General features: G+C 40.1%; 1 protein-coding gene across 8 annotated transcripts; it reads left to right on the top strand.

The window, feature by feature from the left end:
* Positions 1-37: 37 nt before the first annotated feature.
* Positions 38-24,256, top strand: pnpla7b (patatin-like phospholipase domain containing 7b). 8 transcript variants are annotated; one of them, XM_085293649.1, is made up of 35 exons: positions 55-119; positions 763-812; positions 3,923-3,991; positions 5,339-5,426; positions 6,003-6,082; positions 7,478-7,572; positions 7,660-7,800; positions 8,138-8,297; positions 8,720-8,800; positions 8,953-9,081; positions 9,267-9,347; positions 10,193-10,313; positions 10,409-10,489; positions 10,984-11,060; positions 11,238-11,387; positions 11,557-11,634; positions 12,137-12,342; positions 12,435-12,566; positions 12,985-13,108; positions 13,223-13,412; positions 13,902-14,051; positions 14,236-14,299; positions 14,410-14,578; positions 14,909-15,091; positions 15,178-15,296; positions 17,068-17,224; positions 17,404-17,520; positions 17,650-17,719; positions 17,936-18,052; positions 19,174-19,322; positions 19,434-19,586; positions 19,675-19,791; positions 20,758-20,842; positions 21,001-21,140; positions 21,256-24,256. In XM_085293649.1, the coding sequence occupies exons 2-35, from the start codon at positions 765-767 to the stop codon at positions 21,319-21,321; spliced, it is 3,987 nt and encodes a 1,328-aa protein (XP_085149775.1). In that variant the 5' UTR covers positions 55-119; positions 763-764; the 3' UTR covers positions 21,322-24,256. The 8 variants fall into 8 exon arrangements, 7 of the variants coding, with proteins under 7 accessions (XP_085149778.1, XP_085149775.1, XP_085149779.1 ...); XM_085293648.1 differs by lacking the exon at positions 55-119 and adding an exon at positions 130-676 and having other exon boundaries at positions 10,412-10,489; XM_085293647.1 differs by lacking the exon at positions 55-119 and adding an exon at positions 130-676.
* Positions 24,257-25,431: the final 1,175 nt, after the last annotated feature.

The raw sequence follows: 25,431 nt of genomic DNA, 5'->3' as shown, positions 1-25,431 counted from the left end.
GTGTTGCTGTAGCCTTTTGTTAAGAGAGGTTTTATTTTGATAGGTATGACAGGACATTTAGATTGCTTTTTCCAAAGAACTGGAAAGCACGTAAACGTAAAAACTTTGGCATAAGAAAGGTACATGGCAACATTCTTTGCTTGACTTTAGTCTAAAAAGGTAAGCTAGAGATTGTATCTTGCGGTTTCTCACCGAGGGACTCTGTCACCGCAGACCTACTAGTTTAGTGTTTCTTTTCCACTCCATTGTCCTCTTGGGTAACGGAACAGAGCTACACACACATGCAAAAATGAGAATTACAACTTTACAGTTAAAGTTAAATGTGATATTAAAGGTAAGGTTGGAACTGTAGGTAGACGCTGTTTCCATATTACGTTGGAATCCCGTCAACCAGGATCAGCCTCGTTATGATCCGTGTTGTATTTGGATCTTTTATATGATGACAAGCAAATAAGCGAGAAGTAAGTTTAGTAAACAAAGTGAAAACGTTGTCTTTCCCCATGTCGAGCTTTGTACTAATTCAGATATAGATACGCATGCGGCAGGGTTGCAGTGTGTCAGCGCGGGAGGGAGTGTCTGGTTACCAACAGTCAGTGAGAGCTGGAGGTGATCTTTAACCCAGATTTCTGCTCTGTGACCTCGTTTCGATCAGCTGGAGAGAACAAAGATTTAATGAGTAAAGAGTCACATGAAAGGTTGGGCTTTGCAAAGTTTTCAAACATTGTTTTAGGGTGGCATTTTCTTTCTTTCTTTTGAAAATAGGCATGGAAGACAATGATGAAGAGGAGCTCTGCAATAAGTCCAGTAATCCAGTAAGTCATTTGTTAAACTTCAGTGTCTAAGTCTTATGTCCTTAAAGCTACGTAAAAAAAAAAAAAATCCCTCTGCTAATTGAATGATCATTTACACTGCAGAGTTGCAGCACCTCATTACAGGGAGTGCAGAATTATTAGGCAAGTTGTATTTTTAAGGAATAATTTTATTATTGAACAACAACCATGTTCTCAATGAACCCAAATAACTCATTAATATGAAAGCTGAATGTTTTTGGAAGTAGTTTTTAGTTTGTTTTTAGTTTTAGCTATTTTAGGGGGATATCTGTGTGTGCAGGTGACTATTACTGTGCATAATTATTAGGCAACTTAACAAAAAACAAATATATACCCATTTCAATTATTTATTTTTACCAGTGAAACCAATATAACATCTCCACATTCACAAATATACATTTCTGACATTCAAAAACAAAACAAAAACAAATCAGCGACCAATATAGCCACCTTTCTTTGCAAGGACACTCAAAAGCCTGCCATCCATGGATTCTGTCAGTGTTTTGATCTGTTCACCATCAACATTGCGTGCAGCAGCAACCACAGCCTCCTAGACACTGTTCAGAGAGGTGTACTGTTATCCTTCCTTGTAAATCTCACATTTGATGATGGACCACAGGTTCTCAATGGGGTTCAGATCAGGTGAACAAGGTGGCCATGTCATTAGTTTTTCTTCTTTTATACCCTTTCTTGCCAGCCACGCTGTGGAGTACTTGGACGCGTGTGATGGAGCATTGTCCAGCATGAAAATCATATTTTTCTTGAAGGATGCAGACTTCTTCCTGTACCACTGCTTGAAGAAGGTGTCTTCCAGAAACTGGCAGTAGGACTGGGAGTTGAGCTTGACTCCATCCTCAACCCGAAAAGGCCCCACAAGCTCATCTTTGATGATACCAGCCCAAACCAGTACTCCACCTCCACCTTGCTGGCGTCTGAGTCGGACTGGAGCTCTCTGCCCTTTACCAATCCAGCCACGGGCCCATCCATCTGGCCCATCAAGACTCACTCTCATTTCATCAGTCCATAAAACCTTAGAAAAATCAGTCTTGAGATATTTCTTGGCCCAGTCTTGACGTTTCAGCTTGTGTGTCTTGTTCAGTGGTGGTCGTCTTTCAGCCTTTCTTACCTTGGCTATGTCTCTGCGTATTACACACCTTGTGCTTTTGGGCACTCCAGTGACGTTGCAGCTCTGAAATATGGCCAAACTGGTGGCAAGTGGCATTTTGGCAGCTGCACGCTTGACTTTTCTCAGTTCATGGGCAGTTATTTTGCGCCTTGGTTTTTCCACACGCTTCTTGCGACCCTGTTGACTATTTTGAATGAAACGTTTGATTGTTCGATGATCACGCTTCAGAAGCTTTGCAATTTTGAGACTGCTGCATCCCTCTGCAAGATATCTCACTATTTTTGACTTTTCTGAGCCCGTCAAGTCCTTCTTTTGACCCATTTTGCCAAAGGAAAGGGCGTTGCCTAATAATTATGCACACCTGATATAGGGTGTTGATGTCATTAGACCACACCCCTTCTCATTACAGAGATGCACATCACCTAATATGCTTAATTGGTAGTAGGCTTTCGAGCCTATACAGCTTGGAGTAAGACAACATGCATGAAGAGGATGATGTGGACAAAATACTCATTTGCCTAATAATTCTGCACTCCCTGTATAAAGACTTAGTGTAGCTGTTCACCTCAGTCAGATCAGAATATTTTATTAACCCCAGGAGAAAATAGTTTTGTTGTAGATGCTCAATTAAAATACAAGTATGAAAGATGGAGCATGTAAATCTTCTATATAAATAATAAGGCCCTCAAAGAGTAATGTTGAATAAAATATTACAAAGTAAGTGATGCATGTACAAGAAAGAAGTAAACAAGATATTGTAAACAAGATATTACAAGTGAATATAATCCCGGAGGAGTTGTAAAGATTAAACCCACAGATAGACCCATAAAGAGTTTAATTTCCACAGGTAGGAATGATTTGGCATTCTGTGGTGCATCGTGTTCAAATGGCTTACTTGAGTCAGAAGATAAAAAGAACTAAGGGGCATAAGATAAGAGAAAATATTAGATGTACCATAAGGTGAGGATGATTTTGAGCCGTGATTCATGCAAACATGCTCTAGTAGTAGAACATGTAATCAGTAAAAGAAACCGTTTGTGTCTTTCCCCCCATAAAGACAACATTAATGACAGAGTTTTGACACCTCAGTATATATAAATAAAGTTCTGGTTTGATGACTACCAGTATGTTAGTTTATGAGTTTTTCCAAGGGCAACTACATAGTCAAAGATCACCCTCACTAACATCTGATGCACACCAAGTCATTTTGTTCTATAAGAAGGCCTGAAATATGACAGAAAAGAGCTTCAAGGCTTACTCCTAGTCTGCTTTCATTGAGTAAGAAGAAGTTAAGGGGTTGTTACATGGAAACAAGAAAGCAAATAAAAAAATAATTTCAGTCTGAAGAAAGTTAATGGGGGATGACTTAAAACAATTTGTTTTAGAGGTTGAACTGTAGGGCTGTACAAAGGATCAGCATAGAGTAATTAAGAATTCAAATCAATATTTATTTATATAGCACATATTAAAACAACAGTGTTGACCATAGTGCTTCACAGTCAGTAAAAACATGAGACAATTAAAACAAACAATAAAACAGGACGACAAACAATAGGTAACAACACAATAAGCTAGAACAGCCAACTAGTTAGAATCAAAGGCCAAAGTAAAAAGATAAGTTTTAAGACGTGATTTAAAAGACTGAATAGACTCGGCAGTACGAATATGAACAGGGAGGTAATTATAACTTTGAGTACATAAAATAAGTCTAATAGACCCCAGGAATAAAAACACGGAGCTGGAAATTAACAGATATTTTCCACTGTGGCTCTCAATTACAACTAATATATTATAGAATATTGTGCAATGCTTTATCAGACTGTTAGATCTTTTGTGTGAAAACAGACTGTATTTTAATCTTGTCTTGACTGTTCCCAAACCTGATTCTTTTCTGAATGCACAGCCTGGCTCACCTTCAGCTGTGAGTCATTTCATTTCCTTTGTGTTGTCTCTGATGTTTCATAAGCTGGTTCCGCTGGATAGGCTTAAGGCCACGATGGAACTTTTTGTGGAGGAACGGACAGAAGCCAATATGGTAAACAGTGGAAGTTGGCTTGTGTGCCTTTATATACTAAACGATATATAACAAAAAACTGAAAGGAAACAAAAGAAAGAATTAAGTAAATTCATGCAAATAGTGACTAAGTGTGAATGCTTTCTGTTATTACTGTATGTTTAAATATTATTTATATTCCTTTAAAGGTACTCATTGTATTCAGAATAAGTTAAATTTAGAAGAATTTCCACCAGCAGGGGTGTTGTTTTACTTTCTGGTAAAAGACCACTCCTGCTAGTGGAAATTGTCCACCCATGTAATAAGAAAAGGCAGTATTTAGCCTGACACATATTCTGTTTAACAGACAAAAGCTACAACCTATTGATCCTTCAATACATAGATATATACATCTGTAGATTGATGTAGTGATCTGTTGATAGAGAGATCTATAACTATCAGGTGATAAGAAGCCAGCTGAATGGTAGAAAAAGATCCAAGCCAATGCATTCACCCTGTCGGTCATTAGAGATACCCAGCTGGAATAATAAGCTGGTCACAGGAGGAGATAGATGCCACCAAGGTCTTCACATGTATTCTAGCACCCTAAGGCTCTATGAGCAACAGAAAGAGGGAGGGTGAGGGTTAAGGAGTGTCAGAGCCACAATCCAAGATGAAACACGGAGCATCTGCGAATACATCCCTCTGAATGGGATGTTCCATTGACAGAGAGAGGAAGTGGCAGACATCAAGAAATCCTACCAGTGGCCAGAAATGGGCGGACTAAAGAAAAGGATAGAGGTTTTTTATCATGGCAGCACAAGAACAGGCACTAAGCATCAGATCAATAGAGGCAGGACTCTATTACAGCTGACAGGTTCTAGACTGCAAAGGTGCCATGGAACTGATCAACACAGAGCAGCAGGATGCAAGGTGCAAGCTGAGACCGCAAACACCAAGGCACAACCAGTTGGCTAGAATCTGGAACATCTGTACCACATATGGACAAGAAGTCCCCAAGTCCAGATGGGAGACACCACTAAAGGTGGTTGAGAACAGTGGAGCTAAGGTCCTGTGGGACTTCCAGTTCAGGACAGACTAGCAGGCGCTGGCACAGTGGGGTTTGACAAGGAGCAGCACCATCTTGTGGTAAAAGTTGGTCTTGCATGAAAGTATGGTTTGGTCCTATTTTAACTTAAGCTGTTTATTTTCTCATTACAACACAGGCAAGCTTTTTAAATACTCTGTTGACAGCCTTAGTTGAAGGTTTGAATATACAAGGAGTACTTTTAAAATGTGTTTTAGCTTTTACTTTTTTAGGTACACAAATGTGCAAGTGAAAGTGTTTTGATGTTGGGTATGCTGTTTTTTTTTTTTTATTTCTTCCAGTGGACAGCTGTACTGATCGGAGCAGTGATGGTGATGTCTGTCGTTGGAGTTGTTGTGTTCCTCCTTTACAGACGATACAAACTATCAAGTCAGTTCTCTGCAGGCTGCACACCCCAAACCCATGCTGTTTCAGTGTAACTAAAAATATTCAGTGATGAACAAGTTGCAGAGCTCAGAGTCATAAACCTTATAGTTTAAGTATAAGAGTTTTCTAGTCTACCATTGATATGACTGTTTTAGCTGATGTTTGTTGTTAAAGTATTACTGCAGGGTGAGGTTTAAATGCAAAAATAGCTTATAAAACGTTTTGAATGTAAACTATTAGATACTAAATACTATTTGTACTACTATTTCTGTCTTGGTTAGTTACATTAAACAGGTGCAACTGAAACAAAGAGGTGGACAAACTGTCCATAAGTTAATGTAATTCAAGTCAATGATGGTATGTCTTCAGCCATGATTTAAAATACATAAATAACTTAATTAAACAGAGTTGCAGTAAAAATGTGACAGTAAGGTGACCTTTAGCAGATAGCCTGAGACTATTGGACAGTGCTTATTGAAGGAGCAGTGTTTTATAAATCAACAGTTACATTGCAGAGTTAGATTTCCTGCTCTGTGCTGAGCACAGACAGATCTTACAGAGGTTTTGTGGTTCTTTTAGAGGAGGAGGCTGGGGTCCCCCACTACCGTTTTAGGAAGCGAGACAAAGTGATGTTCTACGGCCGAAAGATCATGAGAAAGGTAAGTTATTTCTTGATGCACACTTTGAGGGCACCATCACCCCCAGCAGGCGCCCTTCTGTTGTGTGTGTTTTATAAACCATGTGTCCACAGTCTTTGTTGTCTGTTATCATATTTTGTTTTTCTTTTATTAATCAAGCTAAAGATGATGGCAAGAAACAAACTTATTCAGGAATCTTGATGACTCATTTGAATGCTATTTTTGTATACTTCACTGCATGGTCACTAATAGTTTGCAGAAGTCTTTACTGAGTGACAAATGTTAGCTGAGGTTGCACTGACCATTTTTTGAGTAATTGATGATACTTAAAAAAACTGAAAATTTTACAGAGAAAAACAAAACCTCAATGCAGGTCTGCAACGTCATGTATATGCTGTACAAGTTACAGAGAACCTCAATCTCTTATAAGCAATCATTTAGTGAAACAGAAGAGACCTTGGGCAAAACCATACACTGTATATAAAAGATGGACATAGCCACCATTATGTTACTTACCCAATTCAGGACTCTGCATTTCAAGGCCTCACCATTAGTGTTTTGGCCACCATAGTGTGAGGCTTTTCAGAGCTAAAAGTGACTGTAATTGTACAAGAGTGTGGAGCACTAACTTATCAGCTAACATGTGTATTCCAAAAATACCCGAAGTTCACCCACTAAAACTGAAGCACAAACTTGCTGAGTCGTCTGTAGGCACCAACAGGACAAACAGAGTCAAGATGTTCAGTTTAGTGACTCAGGCTCTGCTAGTTACTAAAGCATTTTAACACAAGGGTTTATGGGGAATAGTCATAGACAGGAGAACAGACAGTATAGTCAACCAGTCATCCATTGGTTTGTCATATTCAGTTTTGAATCCTGGGAGTAAGAGTTTTTGCTGTCACCATCTTGCTGTCTTGAAATTTAACCCTTTAAAACCGGTCAGAGCGTGTCCGCATCGTTTTGCATAACTATTTTTAAATCCACATAGAACCGGAACCACGTAAGTTAGCACAATGATTTTTTTTTGGCATATGAAACTGTAGTAGTTGTACTTACATCTTATGCCATCAGCTTGCCCTAGGTCACGGTTTCCTTCCACATATAGCTTTTGTAAAATATACTTTACAGTATATAAAAATTGGTGTATCTCAAAAATAGAACTATGAAGACACTCAAAATAAATTTCCTGTGATGGGAAACTATTTTGTGTAACTTTTTTGACAAGCAATAATGGCTTATAAATGCTGAAAAAATTAGTGTGCTGGAATTTAGCTGGTGCTAACAGCCTTGTCATTAGGCATGGCTGCTAGAGAGAATCATATACCTTACAGTATCTATATCTATCTATACTGGCACGTGTATTATCATCAGAATGCCTTCTGTGTAGCATCATGTTTCTCTTTCTTGCTGTTGCAGGTTCAGACACTTTCCTCGGTGCCTGCTTCCAACTCAAACTCAGCCGTGCGGCAGCGAGTGAGGAAGAGGACTAAAGTTCTTTCTATAGCTCGCAAGTGAGCCCCTGTATAAACAGAAGAAGAAACATAGTGTAAAAAAAAAAGCAAAACAGCAACAAAGTGTGATAAGTGTGTCTGTTTTAGGATCCTGCGCATTCGTAGGGAGCCCCCGACCCTGCAGCCCAAGGAGCCTCCTCCCTGCCTGCTGGAGGCTGACCTCACTGAGTTTGACGTGCAGAACTCCCATTTACCCTCTGAAGTGCTGTACATGCTGAAAAATGTCAGGTCAGTACTCTTGATACATAATGGGCCTCATTCAGCACCAAACTCAGAAAGTAAAGTGATTCACAGAGTGCTAATGAGTGTTAATGTCAAATTAATAATTTGAATAATTCACTCAATTTTTATATTTATATTTCAATGAGTGAGCCTGGTGTCCATGCAATTCCGTCTTGGGGACCTTCAAATGCAACTTAGTGTTATCTGTAAACCAGAAAAGAATGACTAGGTCATTGTAAGGATTCATCTGTGGTTTCGCAATCAGTATTAGGCATATTCATTCTTTGATATGTAGCATGATTATTCCAGCTAGCAGTAACAGAACTATGCCGTGCGCACACAGGGTGCTCGGGCACTTCGAGAAACCTCTGTTTTTGGAGCTGTGTCGTCACATGGTGCTGATCCAGCTGCACCAAGGAGAGGGACTCTTCCGACCCGGTGACACTGATGACAGCATTTACGTGGTTCAAGATGGCCGCCTGGAGCTGTGCGTCCACGAGAATGTAAGCACCCGTGCAGCTTCATACAGTTAAATGAGCTGAATATAAAGGGCTAGTATTGATTCGGGGGGCACATTCTTTTTGATTATTAACACTCCAGATGAGTACCAGTGCTTCTTTCTGTTAGGTCAAAATGATTGATCACGCCAGCTTGAAAAAAAGGAATTCAATTGAATGGAATATTTTCTTTCTCTCTTTGTAAAGCCTAGAGATGGTTGTGCTGGAAACTACCAGTAGATCAGCAGTTTCTGAAATCGTCAGACCAGCCCATCTATCACCAACAACCATGCCATGTTCAAAGTTATTTAAATCACCTTCCCTCCCCATTCTGTTGCTCAGCTTCACCAGGATGTCTTGACTGGCTCGGTTCTTGTGTGCTGTTTTTCTGTTCTGATGTTCTGTTCTCACTGTGTTTATTACTGCAGGATGGCACCGATGCCGTAGTGAAGGAGGTGTTACCTGGAGACAGTGTTCACAGTTTGCTCAGCATCCTGGACATCATCACTGTATGTGTGCAGTCCCTCTCTCTCTTCATATATCTCTCACTGCACTGCTAACTGAGGAATTCTTTTTGCATTTTCTGTATTAGCGATTTCTTGGTTTCATAAAGCATTTTACTGCGAAACATCTCCTCTGATCTGCATCATTTAATTTTCAGGGTTACCCAGCACCTTATAAAACAGTATCTGCGAGAGCTGCAGTTCCCTCAGCTGTCCTGCGTCTTCCAGCTGCAGCTTTTCAGTCAGTGTTTGAGAAGTATCCAGAAACTCTGGTTCGTGTCATCCAGGTAAAGTGTCCACAGAAAAAAATGAATCATATTATTTATTAGCTGGGCTGCAAATACTGTATGTATGCTCTCCACGAGTAAATAGCATTCAGCAAAGCACAGGGCGATGATTAAACTGAATCCACCCTGTACAGCTAAAAAAAACAAACACATTTTCTCTGTCACCTTTCCTTCTTGTCCTGTAGATCATAATGGTGCGGCTTCAGAGAGTGACATTTCTTGCCTTACACAACTACCTTGGCCTTACCACTGAGCTCTTCAACCCGGTAGTGCTCTTTCATTTACCTGTGACATGAATAGTGCAAAACTGTTTTTGATTGGATAATTTCTCCTCGCACTCTTGTGTTGTTGCCTTCTTTTATTAACTCATCATTTTTTCCAGTTATGAAACACTGTCTCAAAACAGAGAGTAGTGCTTACATATAAAGACACTGAGTAAATTCTGTCTGGTGATCCGCAAACAGGTCGTTTGGTAGGACTGGTACTGTACAGTACTACCATTGGTAAAGACAAAAGTCCACAGGACACATTTAACCAAGTAATCTTGCTAACAGAAGTACTTTGTGCTTTCTGCTCTTGTCATGTGAGCCTTATCTTTGTTTCTGCCATTCTTTTCTGTTGCAAAAGCTTTTTATGTTTGTTTTTTCAAAGTGTTTTCTTCAGAGCACATATTTAGTTGTCCTGCAAGGTGTGAGTTATCATTGATAGTGACAAGTACCCTAATGATATCAGCATATAACAATTGTTCTCCATAATCTCAAGAGACCCCTGATTTTTCTTCGAGGCTGCTAAGTTACCGACCTAGAGTTTAGATTTTGGGAATACTATCAGAATATCTGAATTTTGACTCTTTTTAAAAAAAATTTTTTTACCCAAGACCTATGTCTTCATCCAAAACATAGGGGTGGTTTTAAGGTTGGTTGGTCAGCTGCAGACTCCTAGAGGTAGCCTAATCTGTAGTATTAGAAACATGGTTTTGGGCTTTTGAAAAGTTTTTTCTCAAAGTCAGAGTTTAAGTTTGATTCTTACTAATATTGATTTAAGATTTCAGATCATTTAAGAAAATTCTTGCATTAAAAGGTGACTTTGTTGATTAACTTGTGTTTATCAGGAGAGCCAAGCGATCTCCTTGGTGTCTGTGGCAAACGTTCTGTGTGAGACTCATCCACACAAAGGTTTCCGCAGGCAGCAGTCTCACTCTGATGATCTGGGCTCTGAAAAAGCTGACACGGGTCAGAAATAACAGCATTTTCTCAATATGTTCACTATGAGACGTAAGCGATGTGCATCAAGTAAAACTGCTCATGTTATCTGTTTTTTGATGTAGCAGAAAAGTCCAGCCTCTCTTCCATGTCCACATCAAAAACCAAGAGATCCCGCTCCCTCTCCAACCCGATTACTGTTACAGGTATACATACATGCAGTGTCACTGTACACACACATATATGTATACTTCTAAAAAAGTAAGGGAATTGTTGGCTTTTTTGACAGTGCCATGATAAGCGTTTATTGTTTTGCATATTTGTCAAATTTAAACATTTCAGGTCATCAAACAAATGTTAATATTAGACATATCTATCGATTGATCGATAGATAGATAATACAAATACAGGTAAATACAAAATGATCATATACTGTATACAGTGCTGCTGACTTTAACTGAGGATACAGTCAGGAGAATACTTTAAGGCTCTCCTTAATTTGGGTTTCGGTCAGTTTGGGTTTAAACCAGTCTCTGTTCAAACTTGTGGCTTAACCTCGTAGGACCTTCACATATGTGGACATCACATTTTGGGTTATTTAGACTAAAATACTCTTGCTCTACAAGGGCCTGATATCCACTTACGAAGACATTATACTGCTACTGTTCTATCGAAATTTTAAACAATTTGTGTTTTGCAGGGGAAATGTCACCTGACTTCAACAGTACATACGTTCCAGGTGCCAAAGAGGAGACGGTGCCTCATAGTCCTGTCAAGGTCTCTGCATAGAAACTATCTTTGTTACACTTTCAGGGAATTGCTGGTTTATGTTGAACATTGGGCATACAGGGCATCTAACTGTGCACCCATCACACCATATATGCACATACACAGTTACTAGAATGAGTGTGGATCTCACACACATTGTGTTTTTTTTTGTCTTTACCTCCTCAGTCTATTCTAAAGAAGAGTGTGACAGTGCAGCAAACTCCATCTGCTGTGTACCATTACAGTGATGCAGGAGGAGGAAGTGTCTACCATAATAAAGTCAATGCCATTTTCCAAGCTGCTAAAAAGGATTTGCTGCAGGTCATCCAATTAAAGGTAGCTTACAATGAAAAACCAAAGGTCAACTGAAAACAAATGAGGAGATCGTGTTTTTAGCAACAGTAAAATTCAAAAATATAAACTTTATTAATCCCACAGTGGTTGTATATTTGAGTCCTGGCTACTTCTGAGACTGTCCTCTGTGTGGTTTTTTTGCACATGTCAGGACCCCAGTCTGCTGGATGGGAGGGTGAATCTTCGCCAGGTCAAAGCTGGATCTGTTGTAGGCCACCAGGGAGACCAGGTCAGTTTAATGACAACGGACAAGAATCCTCATCCTCCTCTTGCTCCTCCTTGTGCTTCTTCTCCTTCGTCTCCTTCGGTTTCTTCTTCTTCTGCTTGCTTTGGATTACCAATGATTATTGTAATTGGAGCAAAGTAATATTCTTACATTTAACTGGCTATTAGTCTCAGTAGCTCAGTTTAAAAAAACAAATGCAGGTCTTAAAGGTTCTCTGTCACATCTGTTTTCTTTCTTTTCTTGACGTTTACTGTTCCTCGTTTAATCAGGGTACTTGTGGATATTAAAAACTGGGCTGATCAAACACATCAGCTGATACTGATTTAAGAATGTGTTGCTCAGTTTTAAAGAGGATATGTTTTAAACCATGGGAGAGTCAGCAGAAACAAATGAGCATCAGGCTGCTGAAACTGCAGGAAAATCCAGCACTATCACCTTTTTGGTTTCATGCCACTGACTGGTGAAAAGTCACAAGACCTCATTTTCTTCTCTACATGTTTTTCAGGACGTGAGTGTGGCCTTTGTCATCTCAGGGCTGCTCCATGTCTATCAGCGTATGATAGACCGCGAAGAGGAGACCCTGCTTTTTGTTACTCACCCCGGGGAGTTGGTGGGTCACCTGGCTGTCCTCACAGGGGAACCCCTCATCTTCACAGTGCGAGCGCACCGAGACTGCACCTACCTCTCCATTTCCAAGGCCCATTTCTATGAGTATGGCCGAGCACATGCACAAGCAGTCAGCTGTTTGCTTGCCTCAGTGTCACAGCCAGGCTTCAAATACATCTTAATTTTAAACTTTGCAGGATTATGCGCGAGGAGCCCAGGGTGGTGCTGAATGTGGCTCACACTGTGGTGAAGAGGATGTCGCCATTTGTTAGACAGATCGACTTTGCCCTGGACTGGATGGCTGTGGAGGCTGGACGTGCCGTCTACAGGTACTTTTACTAAAACTGTTAATGTGCAGGCAACATAAACTGCAATTACTTTCGATTCAAAAAACTTCCTTAATCTATGGAAACACTTTTAAGTTTAATTATTAATTGTGATGGAGTCAAAACACCTAAAAATTTGCCTTCACATTCCCATTCAGTCCACTTGCACTTGTCCATCTGCAGTGTGCGCTAAATGTCATCCAGTGTAAACAAAGCAGCCAATGAAGTTGAATTTCATTTTGAGAAATAGAGCATGAATTTCCATGATGTTCTCACATGCAAGGTGTCATAACAGCTCCGAAAATAGCAGCAGAACTAAAAGCAGATGACTATGAAGTGGGAACTTTATGATCACAGCTTATAAATGTGTGATTTAAATTGATGGACTTTTTTTCTTACATGATTGCCTGTTTGCTTTTAGACAGGGAGACAAGTCAGACAGCACCTTCATCGTCCTCAGTGGCCGACTGCGCTCTGTCATTGCAAAGGATGATGGGAAAAAAGAGCTTGCCGGGGAGTATGGCCGCGGAGATCTAATTGGTGTGGTGAGTTGTTAGAATTGTGACCTCCTGTTTAAGTTTGAGAGAAAGTTTTAGAAAAAACGAAAGACGTGGAAAAACAATATTTTGTACCATAACATCTCTTTCATGATTGAACAGGTTGAGGCCCTGACCCACATGAACCGAGCCACCACAGTCCATGCTGTTAGGGACTCAGAGCTGGCCAAGCTCCCTGAAGGAGCTCTGAACTCGATCAAGAGGAGATATCCCCAGGTTGTCACTAGGCTGATTCATCTGCTGGGGCAGAAGATTCTGGGCAACATGCAACAGGTCACTGGACCCCTGGCTGGTAATCTTTTACTGTTTTTACTTTGTGTGTTTTGTGGTTTAGGTCCACTTAGACAAGGTTCACTGTAAAACAGTACAAAGTTGTCCTGACTGATCCCTTTATTCTACAGAGGTGAAACAGTAGAGTTACAAAGGAATCAGTGCTGAGGTGAACTGATCGATCTTTTTACTGTTTCTGTAGTTTCTCCTCTTTGACTTTCAACTATCAAACATCAGAAATTTGTGGTGTAGGTGGTCGTGGGTGGAGTTTTAAGTCTTGATTATAAATTTTTAGATAAATTTTTGGAGAATATTGGCTTTGACCATTAAATTTCTTTGCTGTGGCATCAGTTTGCATAGTGTGTGAGTGTGTCTGAGAATTGTGCTAGCCTGTGTCACATGCTAGAAGCATGAGCGTTTGAAACCCTGGAATTCATATTGGAAACACTATGAACAATGTACAGAAGATTATATTGCATATGTGAAATATCTAATGGCAGAAACTCTTCAGCTCGTAGTTTAGGTCTCCACACGCCTACCAGCAAGTGGGATGCTGGCAACCCAGTCTCCAACCTGTCCACTGTGGCCATCCTGCCTGTGTCCGAGGAGGTTCCACTCACTGCATTCACTCTGGAGCTACAGCATGCGCTCTGTGGCATTGGTACACACACACACACACACACACACACACACACACACACACACACACACACACCATTAAAACAGATGAAGGGAGTAATACTGATTATTCCAGTATTACTGATATGGGATACTATTAGCTATTAGCTATTAAAAAGGGGGGCATACTGTTAAGTTTAAACAACTTAATGCAAGTCTTTCTACAGGTCCCACTTTACTCCTGACCAGTGACAACATAAAACAGCGCCTGGGTTCTGCTGCTCTGGACAGGTAGATCACGGAAATAAATATAGCTGTAGTTGAAATTGACTTCTGCAGTTTTTCATAGGTTGATCTAACTCTAATGCAGTGACATGCTTCTACCTCATCTCTACCTCAAGTGTCCACGAGTACCGCCTGTCCAGTTGGCTTGGCCAGCAGGAAGACATCCATCGCATCGTCCTCTACCAGTCTGATCCCAGCCTCACACCATGGACCCAGCGCTGCATCCGCCAGGCTGACTGCATCATCATTGTGGGACTGGGTGAGCAGGAGCCCACAGTGGGCGAGGTCAGTGTAAATATTACCTTATTTTGTAGAGTTTGAGAAGAATGTGAGTTAAAGCTGCAGGAGATGTTACTATTCCACAGCCAGCCAATTACAACAGCTTTTCATTCGCTTTTCTTTCCAAGCTCCTTAGATAATGCTTGTGTTGAATTTCAAGAGAAATCAGAGGGAAATTCTTTATTTGGGAAACATCTCCTGGGTACATAGATACCATATAGAAGTTGTAGAAACCACATCTGTTTGTGACACTTAAATACAAGTCTGCGTTAAAGGTGTTTATTGCATTCATAACGACCTGAGTGAAAGCTCTCTGCTCATGTTCTGCATGTGTAGTTGGAGCGAATGTTGGAGAGTAGTGCAGTCCGAGCCCAGAAGCAACTCGTGCTGCTTCACAGAGAGGACGGCCCACTGCCCAGAGGGACGGCAGAGTGGCTCAACATGCGAAGCTGGATCTCCAGACACCATCATCTGTGTTGCCCCCGCAGGGTGTTCTCCAGGAGGAGTCTACCCAAGCTGGTACAGACTACAGAGTCTTCACTAACCACTGACCTGGTTAGCAAATGCCTACATCTCTTTTCTGTGTCTGTGACTGCTTTTTTCAGAGGGAGTTATACCAGCGTGTGTTTGAAAAATGTCCAGATCGTCATTCTGACTTCTCCCGCCTGGCCAGGATCTTGACCGGAAACAGTATCGCCCTGGTGCTAGGTGGAGGGGGCGCAAGGTAGTTCTGCTGCTTGGGAACATATTTATTGATTAACCACTTAAAAAGGCTTTGTTCAGCTAACTGAAGTTTTGCACTTTTGCGCTTAGATCCGTGAAAATATAAATGTCTAAATTAGTGCCAGCCGCTGGTCTCAACCTCTTGCTTACAACCCCTACCCACTCTCCTTACTTCAACAAGAAAACCCCACTCACTCACAAATTCACCTGCTACATGGAAGGACACATGGCGTATGTCCACACTGCCAAAATGTTTGTTTGATGTAGCAGAAGAGGCGAATACAGAAAGATAGTGAGGGAAAAAAATCACAGTATACCGAACGTGTGGATTTATTTATTTAGTTTGCTCAGTTTTTCTTTCTTAGTTTGATTGTTTTTGCCCTAACTCATCTGATAAGTAAATGAAAATATAGACATTTGGTTAGCAAGGTGCTGATACGTTTTTACAGGTGGACATAAGACCATATTGATATTTTGTTGATTACCATATGAGCCTTCCTCAGGTTGGGAATATCTGTGCCAGAGTTTTGGGTACACCTTACTGTTACTGCTACATTAGGATTTGAATACATCTGACGCCTGAGTTATTCTTACTGAAATATTAGATCAGCAGAACAGTTCTTTTTTTGTGTGTTTTTCTTGTTGTGTAATGACTGTTTCTTTTTTCACCGCTCTGGCTTATCCTGGAGCTCTGGCAAGGTAGGGACCTAAGACACCCGATGATCACATGACTACAGCAGTAATGCTTTTACATGTGACCTATTATTGAATCTGTAGATTCAGTCTTAGCCATAGGTATTTGCTGTGTGTCATCTATGTAAGCACTTGTGGTTACATTTAGTACTTTTACTGCATCAGAACTGGCAGTTCAACTGAACCCTGGGAACTATTTTTTCTTCCGAAATGATTTGCAAATTCTTGCACCGGTGTATTGCTAACACCCTGACAAATATGTTGTATATTGAAATTAATTCAACATAAGCATAGCAGTTGTTGTGAGAACAGCATTTGTAGGACACAACCAACAAGCATTTGTGATATATAATCACACGGTCTTGATGCTGATGCGAGATGAAAGTAAAAGGCATGAAAGTAACCCATTTGCTTACTTAAAAATGAGCTATCCAAGTTGCTTCCTGCCAAAACTGATGAGCACTGCTATCTTTCTGGCTCTATTTAAAATCATCTGAAATATTTTTATATCAGCACTTAAACATGCCCAGTAAATTGCCAGCTGTGTCCTATTTTGGTAGCTTCACCAACATGAATAGGCAGTTTCTGCTTTATTAGCTAAAACTCGATATTTTGTGCCTATTAGTGTAAATATTTTTATATAAAGTCTAAATATGAAACTAAATAAAATATCTATTTGAGCAAGATATTATGAATATTTATGGTACATTTTATTAGTAGATTGTGTTTCCTAGCACTTTCTTTATTCTAGCTTTAGCCAAGAAGAAGCTAACAATTAATGTTTCATTAATATTTTTTATAATAAAGCTGTATTTGCAGATACATTTAAACCAGTAAGTAAAAAAACATCCACATGATAATGTAATTGTGCAGTGACACATAATACATCCTGCCTCAAGTCTCCCATCATCACCAATTAAATATAAATTTTATTAAATGCAACGTGATTGTTTAAGGCTGCACTGTCTCCTTGGACTTTACATTCAGTCACTGCGTGCAGGACTTGGGTAGAACTCCTTGTGCACATATTGGTATATGTCTGAAAAGGAAAAGAAATCGTCTAAATGAATGTGTTTCAGAGGCTGCTCTCAGGTGGGCATCCTGCGGGCACTCAACGAGGCGGGGATCCCTGTGGACATGGTGGGTGGCACCTCCATTGGCTCGTTCATGGGAGCACTGTATGCTGAGGAGAAGAGCATCAGTCGAATGAGGGTCCGGGCACACGAGTGGGCCATGGTGTGTGCATGACACACTCTGCTGACACCTGCACTGATATTTTTAAAGAGTTTCACCTCCCTGAAGTTTCACTAGTTTCACTTCCAGATTTCTTTAGACCCAAGTGAAAAGCTGAATTGTTCTTTATCAACCATGGTGTGTTTTTCTTCACTTCCCTTTTTTAAAACTTTCTTCTTCAGGGTATGACTTCATACTTTAAGAAGATCTTGGATCTGACATACCCAGTTACCTCCATGTTTTCTGGAGCCTCCTTCAACTCCAGCATTAGCTCAGTCTTCAAGAACAAACAGATAGAGGTAAGGAGAGTAGCGTTTCAAACACCAGCAGCTTGCATCATGTGCATGTAACACATTTCTTGCAAAGTCACAGCTCACGTGCCTTTCTGTGTTATGTTTTTTTTCTGTTTCCAACCTCTCCACTGCCAGGACCTGTGGTTACCGTATTTCAACATTACAACAGATATCACAGCTTCCGCTATGAGAGTTCATACTGACGGTGTGGGAAACCTCGTTTTTCCTCTAGTACTAGAAGCACTCTGACCATTTAAGGAGCTCCACTCTTTCCTCAGCTCTTTAAGAAGGAGCTGAGGAAAAAGAAGGGAAAATATTAATTTAATTGTGAGATGTTTTGTATTTAACCTAATCATTAATTTGTGGACAGTGTTTTCACACACTTCATACTTGTGACTGTACGATTGTCCTACATGATTAGGTTCGTTGTGGCGTTATGTCCGGGCCAGCATGTCTCTGTCAGGTTACCTGCCACCGCTTTGTGATCCCAAAGATGGACATCTGCTCATGGATGGAGGTTACATCAACAACCTACCTGGTGAGAAACACTGAGAGGGTAGTAAGCTTTTCTACTCGCGCTGTGTACGAGTTGAAGTAAACTGAGGTGATCGCTGTTTGACTCACAAGAATAGTTATGTCAAGGTCCTCTGTATTTGTAAGGTAAAGGATCCACACTAATAATAACAGAGAAAACCCTTAAAGTCAGACAGTCTCTATGAGCAAGCACTTGGTGACAGTGGGAAGGAAAAACTCCCTTTTTAACAGGAAGAAACCTCACATCAGAACATTAGGCTCAAGGAGGGGCGGGCATCAGTCAGACCAGTTGGGGGTGAGAGGAGGGAGACAGGACAAAAGACACTCTGTGGGGGAGAGCCAGAGATTATTAATAACTAACAATTAAATGAAAAGTGGTGTGTAAACACATAGTGAGGGGAAAAACAGTGAGAGAAGAAGAAGCCCTCTGTGCATCATGGGAAGCCCCTAGCAGCCTAAACCTGTTGCAGCATAACCTTGAATCCATAAGGAAGGATTAAAGGTCACCTGATCTACCCTTAACTATGAGCTTTATCAAACCCCCCTCCCCAAAAAACAACATCTTGAATGACTTAATTTACATTCATAGTAAACATGACCAAACTTTCTAATAATGAGATCCGCATATGATTTCTGTAAACATGTTTATCATATTGTTAGCTCTGTATGATGCCTCTGAGCACAGACAGCCTTAACATCTGAAACACACAGCCCTGTTTGTGAGCACAGAAGCCCCTCCCACTTGATGTTTCTGTCTTCCTTTTATGAACAACAGCTGATTGGAAGAAAGCTGACTTCGAGAGAGAAGAGCTAAAAGTGCTTATTTCATAGTGAGGATGGTCATTCAGAATATATAAGCAGTCATTCAAATATGGCTATGATGCAAGCAGATGCAGACCACCGTTTAACAACAGATATTAAGAAGACGAAAGTGGGGTGTCGTGAGACAGCATGCTTATCTGCAAACTGCAGAGATGTGCAAAGCCAAAGAAAGTAATATTAGCTTATCAGTGGGCGTATATGATTGGCAGATACACAAAGAAGAATAGAAACAAACATTTTTGACTATATTTATTAGCTGAAAGAGGAAACTGGTTATCAGAATGTGTCTCTCATGATATCTAGCTGACGTGGCTCGCTCCATGGGTGCCAAGGTTGTGATCGCAATCGATGTTGGAAGTCGAGATGAGACCAATCTGACCAACTACGGTGATTATCTGAATGGCTGGTGGTTGCTGTGGAAGCGGTTCAATCCACTGGCTGAGAAAGTCAAGGTGCTTTGATTTTACCACAGCCTGACGTCAACTGTGGGCAGAATGACGGCCACTAAACACTCTTTGTTCTGCCATCATAGCCCTGTCAGACTGAACAAACTTTCCCTCCAGGTCCTGAACATGGCAGAGATCCAAACACGGCTTGCTTACGTCTGCTGCGTGCGGCAGCTGGAGCTGGTCAAAGACAGCGACTACTGCGAGTACATCCGACCGCCTATCGACCGCTACGGCACACTGGAGTTTGGCAAGTTCGATGAGATTGCTGTGAGCTTCTCCTCTCTTCCTCCATGTTTTATTTAATTCTATTTAATCTGCTGGCCCACAAACTCACTGAGAGGTTCACTATCTGCAGGAGGTGGGGTACCAGCATGGGAAGACACTGTTTGATGTGTGGCAGCGCAGCGGTGTGGTGGACAGTATGCTTAAGGACCGACATCAGGAGGAGTTTCATAAGACCAAAACTGGTCACGTGAGTGTAAATAACAATACAAATAGATTGTTCAGCTGCGATCAAGTTCGACTCTTGTTCTTACTCTTGTTATATAAGTTTGTGTCAGATACACAGGTAACCTAACCAGGGCCCTCTACTATAAAACAGCAGCTCGCCACATTTATGACTGTAACGTTTAATAGTCCATCATAACTAACTGCAAACAGATTTACAGACGTTAAATGTTTTCTCCTGTAAAGCAATTTTAATAGTATGTTTTCAGACACGGTTAAACCCTACCTATGATATCAGAGGTTTAATGGTGATCCTTTTCCCTTCATCCATCCATTTTTTTTAACTCTTTATCCAATTCATAGTCACGAGTGGGGCTGGAGCCTGTCACAGCTGTCACAGGGTAAAAAGCCTGCGTTGGACTAACAGGTCAATAGTCCATCGTTGGAGAGAGGCAACCATTCATGTTGACATTCAAACCTTCAGTCACTCAAGCTACTTGTTAATCACCAACTCATGCAGCTAAAGTAAAACAGTTTCTCTCTTTCAGAAACTTTTAGAAACTCAGTTTGAGCACTTTTTGAAGCACTTTGTTGTTTGGCTCCAGCAGAGGGACAAAATAAAAAAACTTTAAAGGTCTTTAATCCTTTAAGCCCTGAGCTGCGTGTCATCATTAAAACTCTGGATCTGAGTTGTTATATTGTTCTACTGCATTATTTTATTCACTGTTCATAGCTCATTAATTATGTAGTGTTTTATTCAGCATTATTATTTAATTTTCTATTTGTGAATATTTATTTACATGTGCATTTATTTTTAAATTGCTCATAATTACATTTTAGTGTATCTATAGACTAAAGTGAATGTTTATTTGCTTATATTATTTGTTTTGGTGTTTGGCTGTCGAGTACTACAGTCTTCAGTCACAGACAGTATGAATCCAGTGAAGGTGGTCTTAAAGTCTTCGCTGGAATGATGAGCTCTGTCTTTCAGGTGGTCACATGTCCAAATGCCTCCTTCACTGACCTGGCAGAGATTGTGTCGAGAATTGAACCCGTCAAGAATGCTTTAATCGAGGGTTAGTAAAATCTAAACTAGAAATCTGATTTCTTACATGAACAACGCATATTACAATCCATACTATAATTTATTATTTTAGCTTCTTTTTATCTGCTCTTCATTTAAAAGCCTGATCAATGAAAGGTTCTCCTGCCGTCTCTGATTTTGTCCGCCTAGAGGAACTCTCCGATGAGTACCAGACAGACTACGATGAAGAGGCGGTGGAAAGTGCACTGTCTGACTATGAGGCGTTCACCCCCGGTAGTGAGCACACAGAGGAGGAGGAGGAGGAAGAGACGGCAGATACTGCTGAAACTGTGTGTATTAAATCAAGCTTTACATGAACTTTGTCAATATTTGGCTTGTTTGGACCTCCAAAACACTCAAAAATTAGAAAAATAAAAAGTTACATGTAAAAAAATCTTTTAACAGGATGAAGACGTTCCAGTCAGAGTTCGGCGCCGATTGAAGAACCCCCTGCAAAGTGCTCCTCTGTGATTTCTTGTCAGGTGTGCTATGACTGGAGCACAGTGCTCACTCTCCAGTGCAGTGTTGGCTGTGGTCCAGTGAGCAGCGACATAACACGCTTACTGAACACTTCAGTAAGGTACAGTCGATGCTGCCTTCAGACAGTCACAAGTTGCTGTCGTGGTCTCCTTCGGGCTGATGCGATGCTCTCCTACTGTCGGAGCACCTGTAAAGTTAGGCAGTTTGGCAGAATAGAAGTTTTAATAATGAAATGAATACATCTTAAAAAAACAAGAAACAGTGTGTTTTGTTTTAGCTTGTTTTATCGTCACAGCCTCTGACAGTGTAATTGCACCACCAGTCTTCAAAACCTAATACTTGATAAACACCGAGCCCTTTCTGGGACAGTTCTCTTTCGCCTTGCTGCTTCCGGCCGTGATGTTCTGATCCATACAGTCCTATACAGTATTCTGTTTTATACACATTCAAGTTAAAAACTGTTATGTCGTTACAGAACACTTCAAGTACAGTGTTACCCTCGTTTCCATTCAATAATAAAGGGATTTCTCCTCTTTAAGAACAGTCCGCACACACACACATGTGCCAAATGCACTCTTAACAGTGGCTGTAATAAGCTCTTTCAGACAGTGTGTGCATCATTCACATGTTGAATGTATGTTTTTTTACATGAAGGATTACAAACGTGTATGTCTCCTTTCAGCTTGTGTTCCAGTTTCTGTCTAACTTGAATGCATAATTCAAAGTAGCTGATGATTGAATATATCATTAATGTAGCTATAGATGGTTCTGATCAACAATATCCTCACATGTCATGGCATTAAAGTTGGAAGTATTAGTGATGACTGTATTCTACTTAAGGGAGGTGCTTTCACAGATTCACTGTCACAGGAATCCCCTGGTTGGTGCTAGGTGGGATAAGGCTGTGGGCTGCTCTGCTCTGCCATCACTGATAAAGTACGTATTTGATTACATTTACACTACACACGTGTCGCCCATAGACATGCCCAAGGACTGATAGACAAATGTACTTGTGTCACGCTCCATGCGAGTTAACATGGAGGGCACAAATTGGAGGAGTGGCTGTCTTGAGAAAGCCCTGGTGTGACACGGGTGTACGACAGATTACAAAGTAACACTGTCACTGCTTGTAAAATCCTATTGAGAAAAATCCTCACATCACAACTTCCCACTGTATATGCACATGGAATTTTTTTATACTCTCTCTCACATAGTGTGTCTCTCATCAAGTGTGCCAACCAAACGTGTTTGACTATTCCAGTTTTTTTTAAAGCCATCCCACCACATTTCAGAGAAACACTGCACTTTTTAATTACTTAAAAAAACTTTTTTGTAACAAAACTATATTTTTGATATTTATCTGACAGCATAAGGTCATTACTTTCATTCTTTCTTATTTTTATAAAAACTGTTGCAGTTTTGAAAGCTTTCGGGTATCTGTTAGAAAAAGCAAATATATTGAGGGTGGTGACTGTGAGCTCTGAGACTATATTCAGAGTTTTATTAATCCATCTCTTTTTTAATGGGCACAGACACTGAGATTTGTTTGTTCAATCAGTGCTGTGAAAGCACTGGTTCTGTGAAACAACTTGGTTTACTTCCTCCTGCTTTTAGGCACCTTTCTTCTGATTGGCTGCCCCTCTCGCTTGCATTTGGAGCAGTCTGAATCCTGAGCTTTTGGCTTAGGAATTACTTGTACATACAGTAAACCATTTGAACTTTGGACATGCCTAATATGAACATCAGCCATTTTGACAGTATGAAACTCACCCACGTTTATGTTGGGTAATTAATGTGCAACATTTGTAACTCTGCAGAGTGTCATCAGTTCCTGAATCACAGCAGAAGAGAACATGCCCATGGCTGATCCAGTCTAGCACCAACCACGCCTAATGGATCATTATTATTCCTCCTGTGCTTTCCATTTCAGAATGGTGTCTTAAAGAAGCACTATGTCTCATATTCTGTTAGTACAATTCATTGGAGAACATTTTATTATGCGTGCTGATACATACTGTGTTTTTATTTGCATAGTGTGTGATTTTTTTTTCTTTTTTTTTAAGAATTAACATTGTCTCAAATTGAAAGTAGCGCATTGTGCACCTATCAGAAATGACCATTTCAGCTTGACCATCACTGACAAGCTAACTGCTGCATGCTTCATAATACATAAATATTACTAAAATACTAATGGTAAAATGATCTAAATTTTAAAAACAAGAATCTAATTTTTCTAACCAAGTATACAGCACACCATTTACCTTGTTGTGGCAGAGAAAACACAGATGTAGCTAATATCACTAACAGTGGCCATGAGACAGCCGAGTTAAATGGGATGAAGAGAACATTGATGCTATTCAGAACAGATGTTCTTCAGTATGACTGTGCAGGTCAATGCAACTGTGCCATTAAAGGGCCTTACCTTTTTTATGCCTCCTGTCTTTACACTAACCAAACTTCAATTTTAAGGTCTGGAGTAAATGAGTTTTACTATGTAATTTGTCATGCAGTTGCAAGCAGCACTACCTGCCCTGTCTGGGAAATGAGTACCTAACATTAGCTCTGCACTATAATGGATCATTATGCAGTTTAAAGCCAAGTTTTTTAATCACTGTGGTTTATTATGTGGTGTATTAATATTTCATATCAACTGACTGTCCAAGTTTTACAAGAAAACAAAAGTTAAAGTTCCATAGAGGGAATAGTTACCATGACATTGCATGTGAATAACTGAAATCTTTGTTTTCCATTTGTTGTGATGTTTCATCCTTAAACAGAATTATGGAGAGTGATTTTGAATGTTAAATCATCAATACACTGTGTGTGTTTATTTCTTTAATCCATGGCCTGTCTGAACGCCAAAATGATGCGATGCTGCATAAGTCTGCAGATAAAATGTTGTTACTATCTCCAAAATAAAACTGGAAATATATGCTTTTTTCAGATGGTTATTGGTTCACACGACAAACTTATAAACTATAGAATTGTGTAGGCCTTCAACTTGCAGAGTTTCATCATATCAGAGAGCTGAAAAATTTGTTTCAACTCAGTTCAGTTTTTTATTTATCTCAGATATTGTATAGGATATGATGGGGCCTGATTATTCAAAACCTTTTTTGTGAGGAACAGGCTTTTAAAAGCATTTCTGGATTCAACAGGGAACCTATGAAGAGAAGCCAATATGAGAGAGACATTTTTATCTCTAGTCTCTGTTGCTATTCTCACAGTGGCGTTTTGGATTAGAGTAAGTATCCTGTTACACGCCAATTTAATTAGACTTTTTGGGCCAACTACAAAAACTCAGTTTAGCCCAAATTTAGCCATTGAAGAAGAAGAAAAAGATCATCCACCTATATCCTAAAGTCATCATATAGCTTAATAGATGAATGTAAGTGGATATTATCATGTAAAGTCACAAACTCTTCAAACTTTGTAGTAGGCATTGAGCACACTTTATGCACCAAACTGAGGATCTAACTAATGTCTGCAGATAAGGGGAAGCTATAAATAGATGCCAAAGTTTCCATGCCTGGGGAGTGTGACTGAGAAATGGGAGTTGCAACAAGATTGGCAAGAGCAAGAAAAGATTCTCATCTATAAATCTGCTGACGGGGGCATATAGAAATCCTAAAGTTACCATGTGATTATTCAGCTTTAGAGGGGAAGGGAAGTGGGAGTGTGAATGATTTGCATCTTCAGCAGAAGATGCCTCACCAACAGCTCTAAACTTGTTTGTAGATGTGACAAAGTGGCTCACTTCCTGGTGCTTGCACTGACCATTGTTTTCAGTCATGAACTCAACTACAAAACAAAAGGAAGAAAAATCATCAGAAAACAAAACTTGTTTGTTGTGTTGGAATCTAAGCAAAACACAACCACAGAGAAACATACAAATGTCAGGCAATTTCTTCCTAATAATCTGAATAATGTCACAAAAACAGATGGAAGCACTGCATGGCTCTGATGCTCTTCACTGAGGCAGGTAGAAAATGTAAAATTTAGCTTTGTGTTATGTAGTGCATTATGACTTTTTGACATATTTGAGGATTATGTTTTATTTTAGGTCTCCTTATAACCCATAAGGAGACCTAAAATAAAACA

The sequence above is a fragment of the Mchenga conophoros genome, linkage group LG12, assembly GCF_057382185.1.
Source record: "Mchenga conophoros isolate Kocher_MC1m ecotype Shallow Benthic linkage group LG12, M_conophoros_male_GT1.1, whole genome shotgun sequence".
Lineage (NCBI taxonomy): Eukaryota > Metazoa > Chordata > Actinopteri > Cichliformes > Cichlidae > Mchenga > Mchenga conophoros.
Note: the sequence above shows the minus strand (reverse complement) of the source record. Positions and strands in the feature narration are given on the sequence as shown.

Excerpts from the sequence above, each read along its gene's own strand:
- pnpla7b (XM_085293647.1), top strand. Across the intron at positions 7,573-7,659 it reads GTTCTTTCTATAGCTCGCAA|GATCCTGCGCATTCGTAGGG; the intron begins GTGAGCCCCTGT and ends TGTCTGTTTTAG. Across the intron at positions 7,801-8,137 it reads TACATGCTGAAAAATGTCAG|GGTGCTCGGGCACTTCGAGA; the intron begins GTCAGTACTCTT and ends GTGCGCACACAG.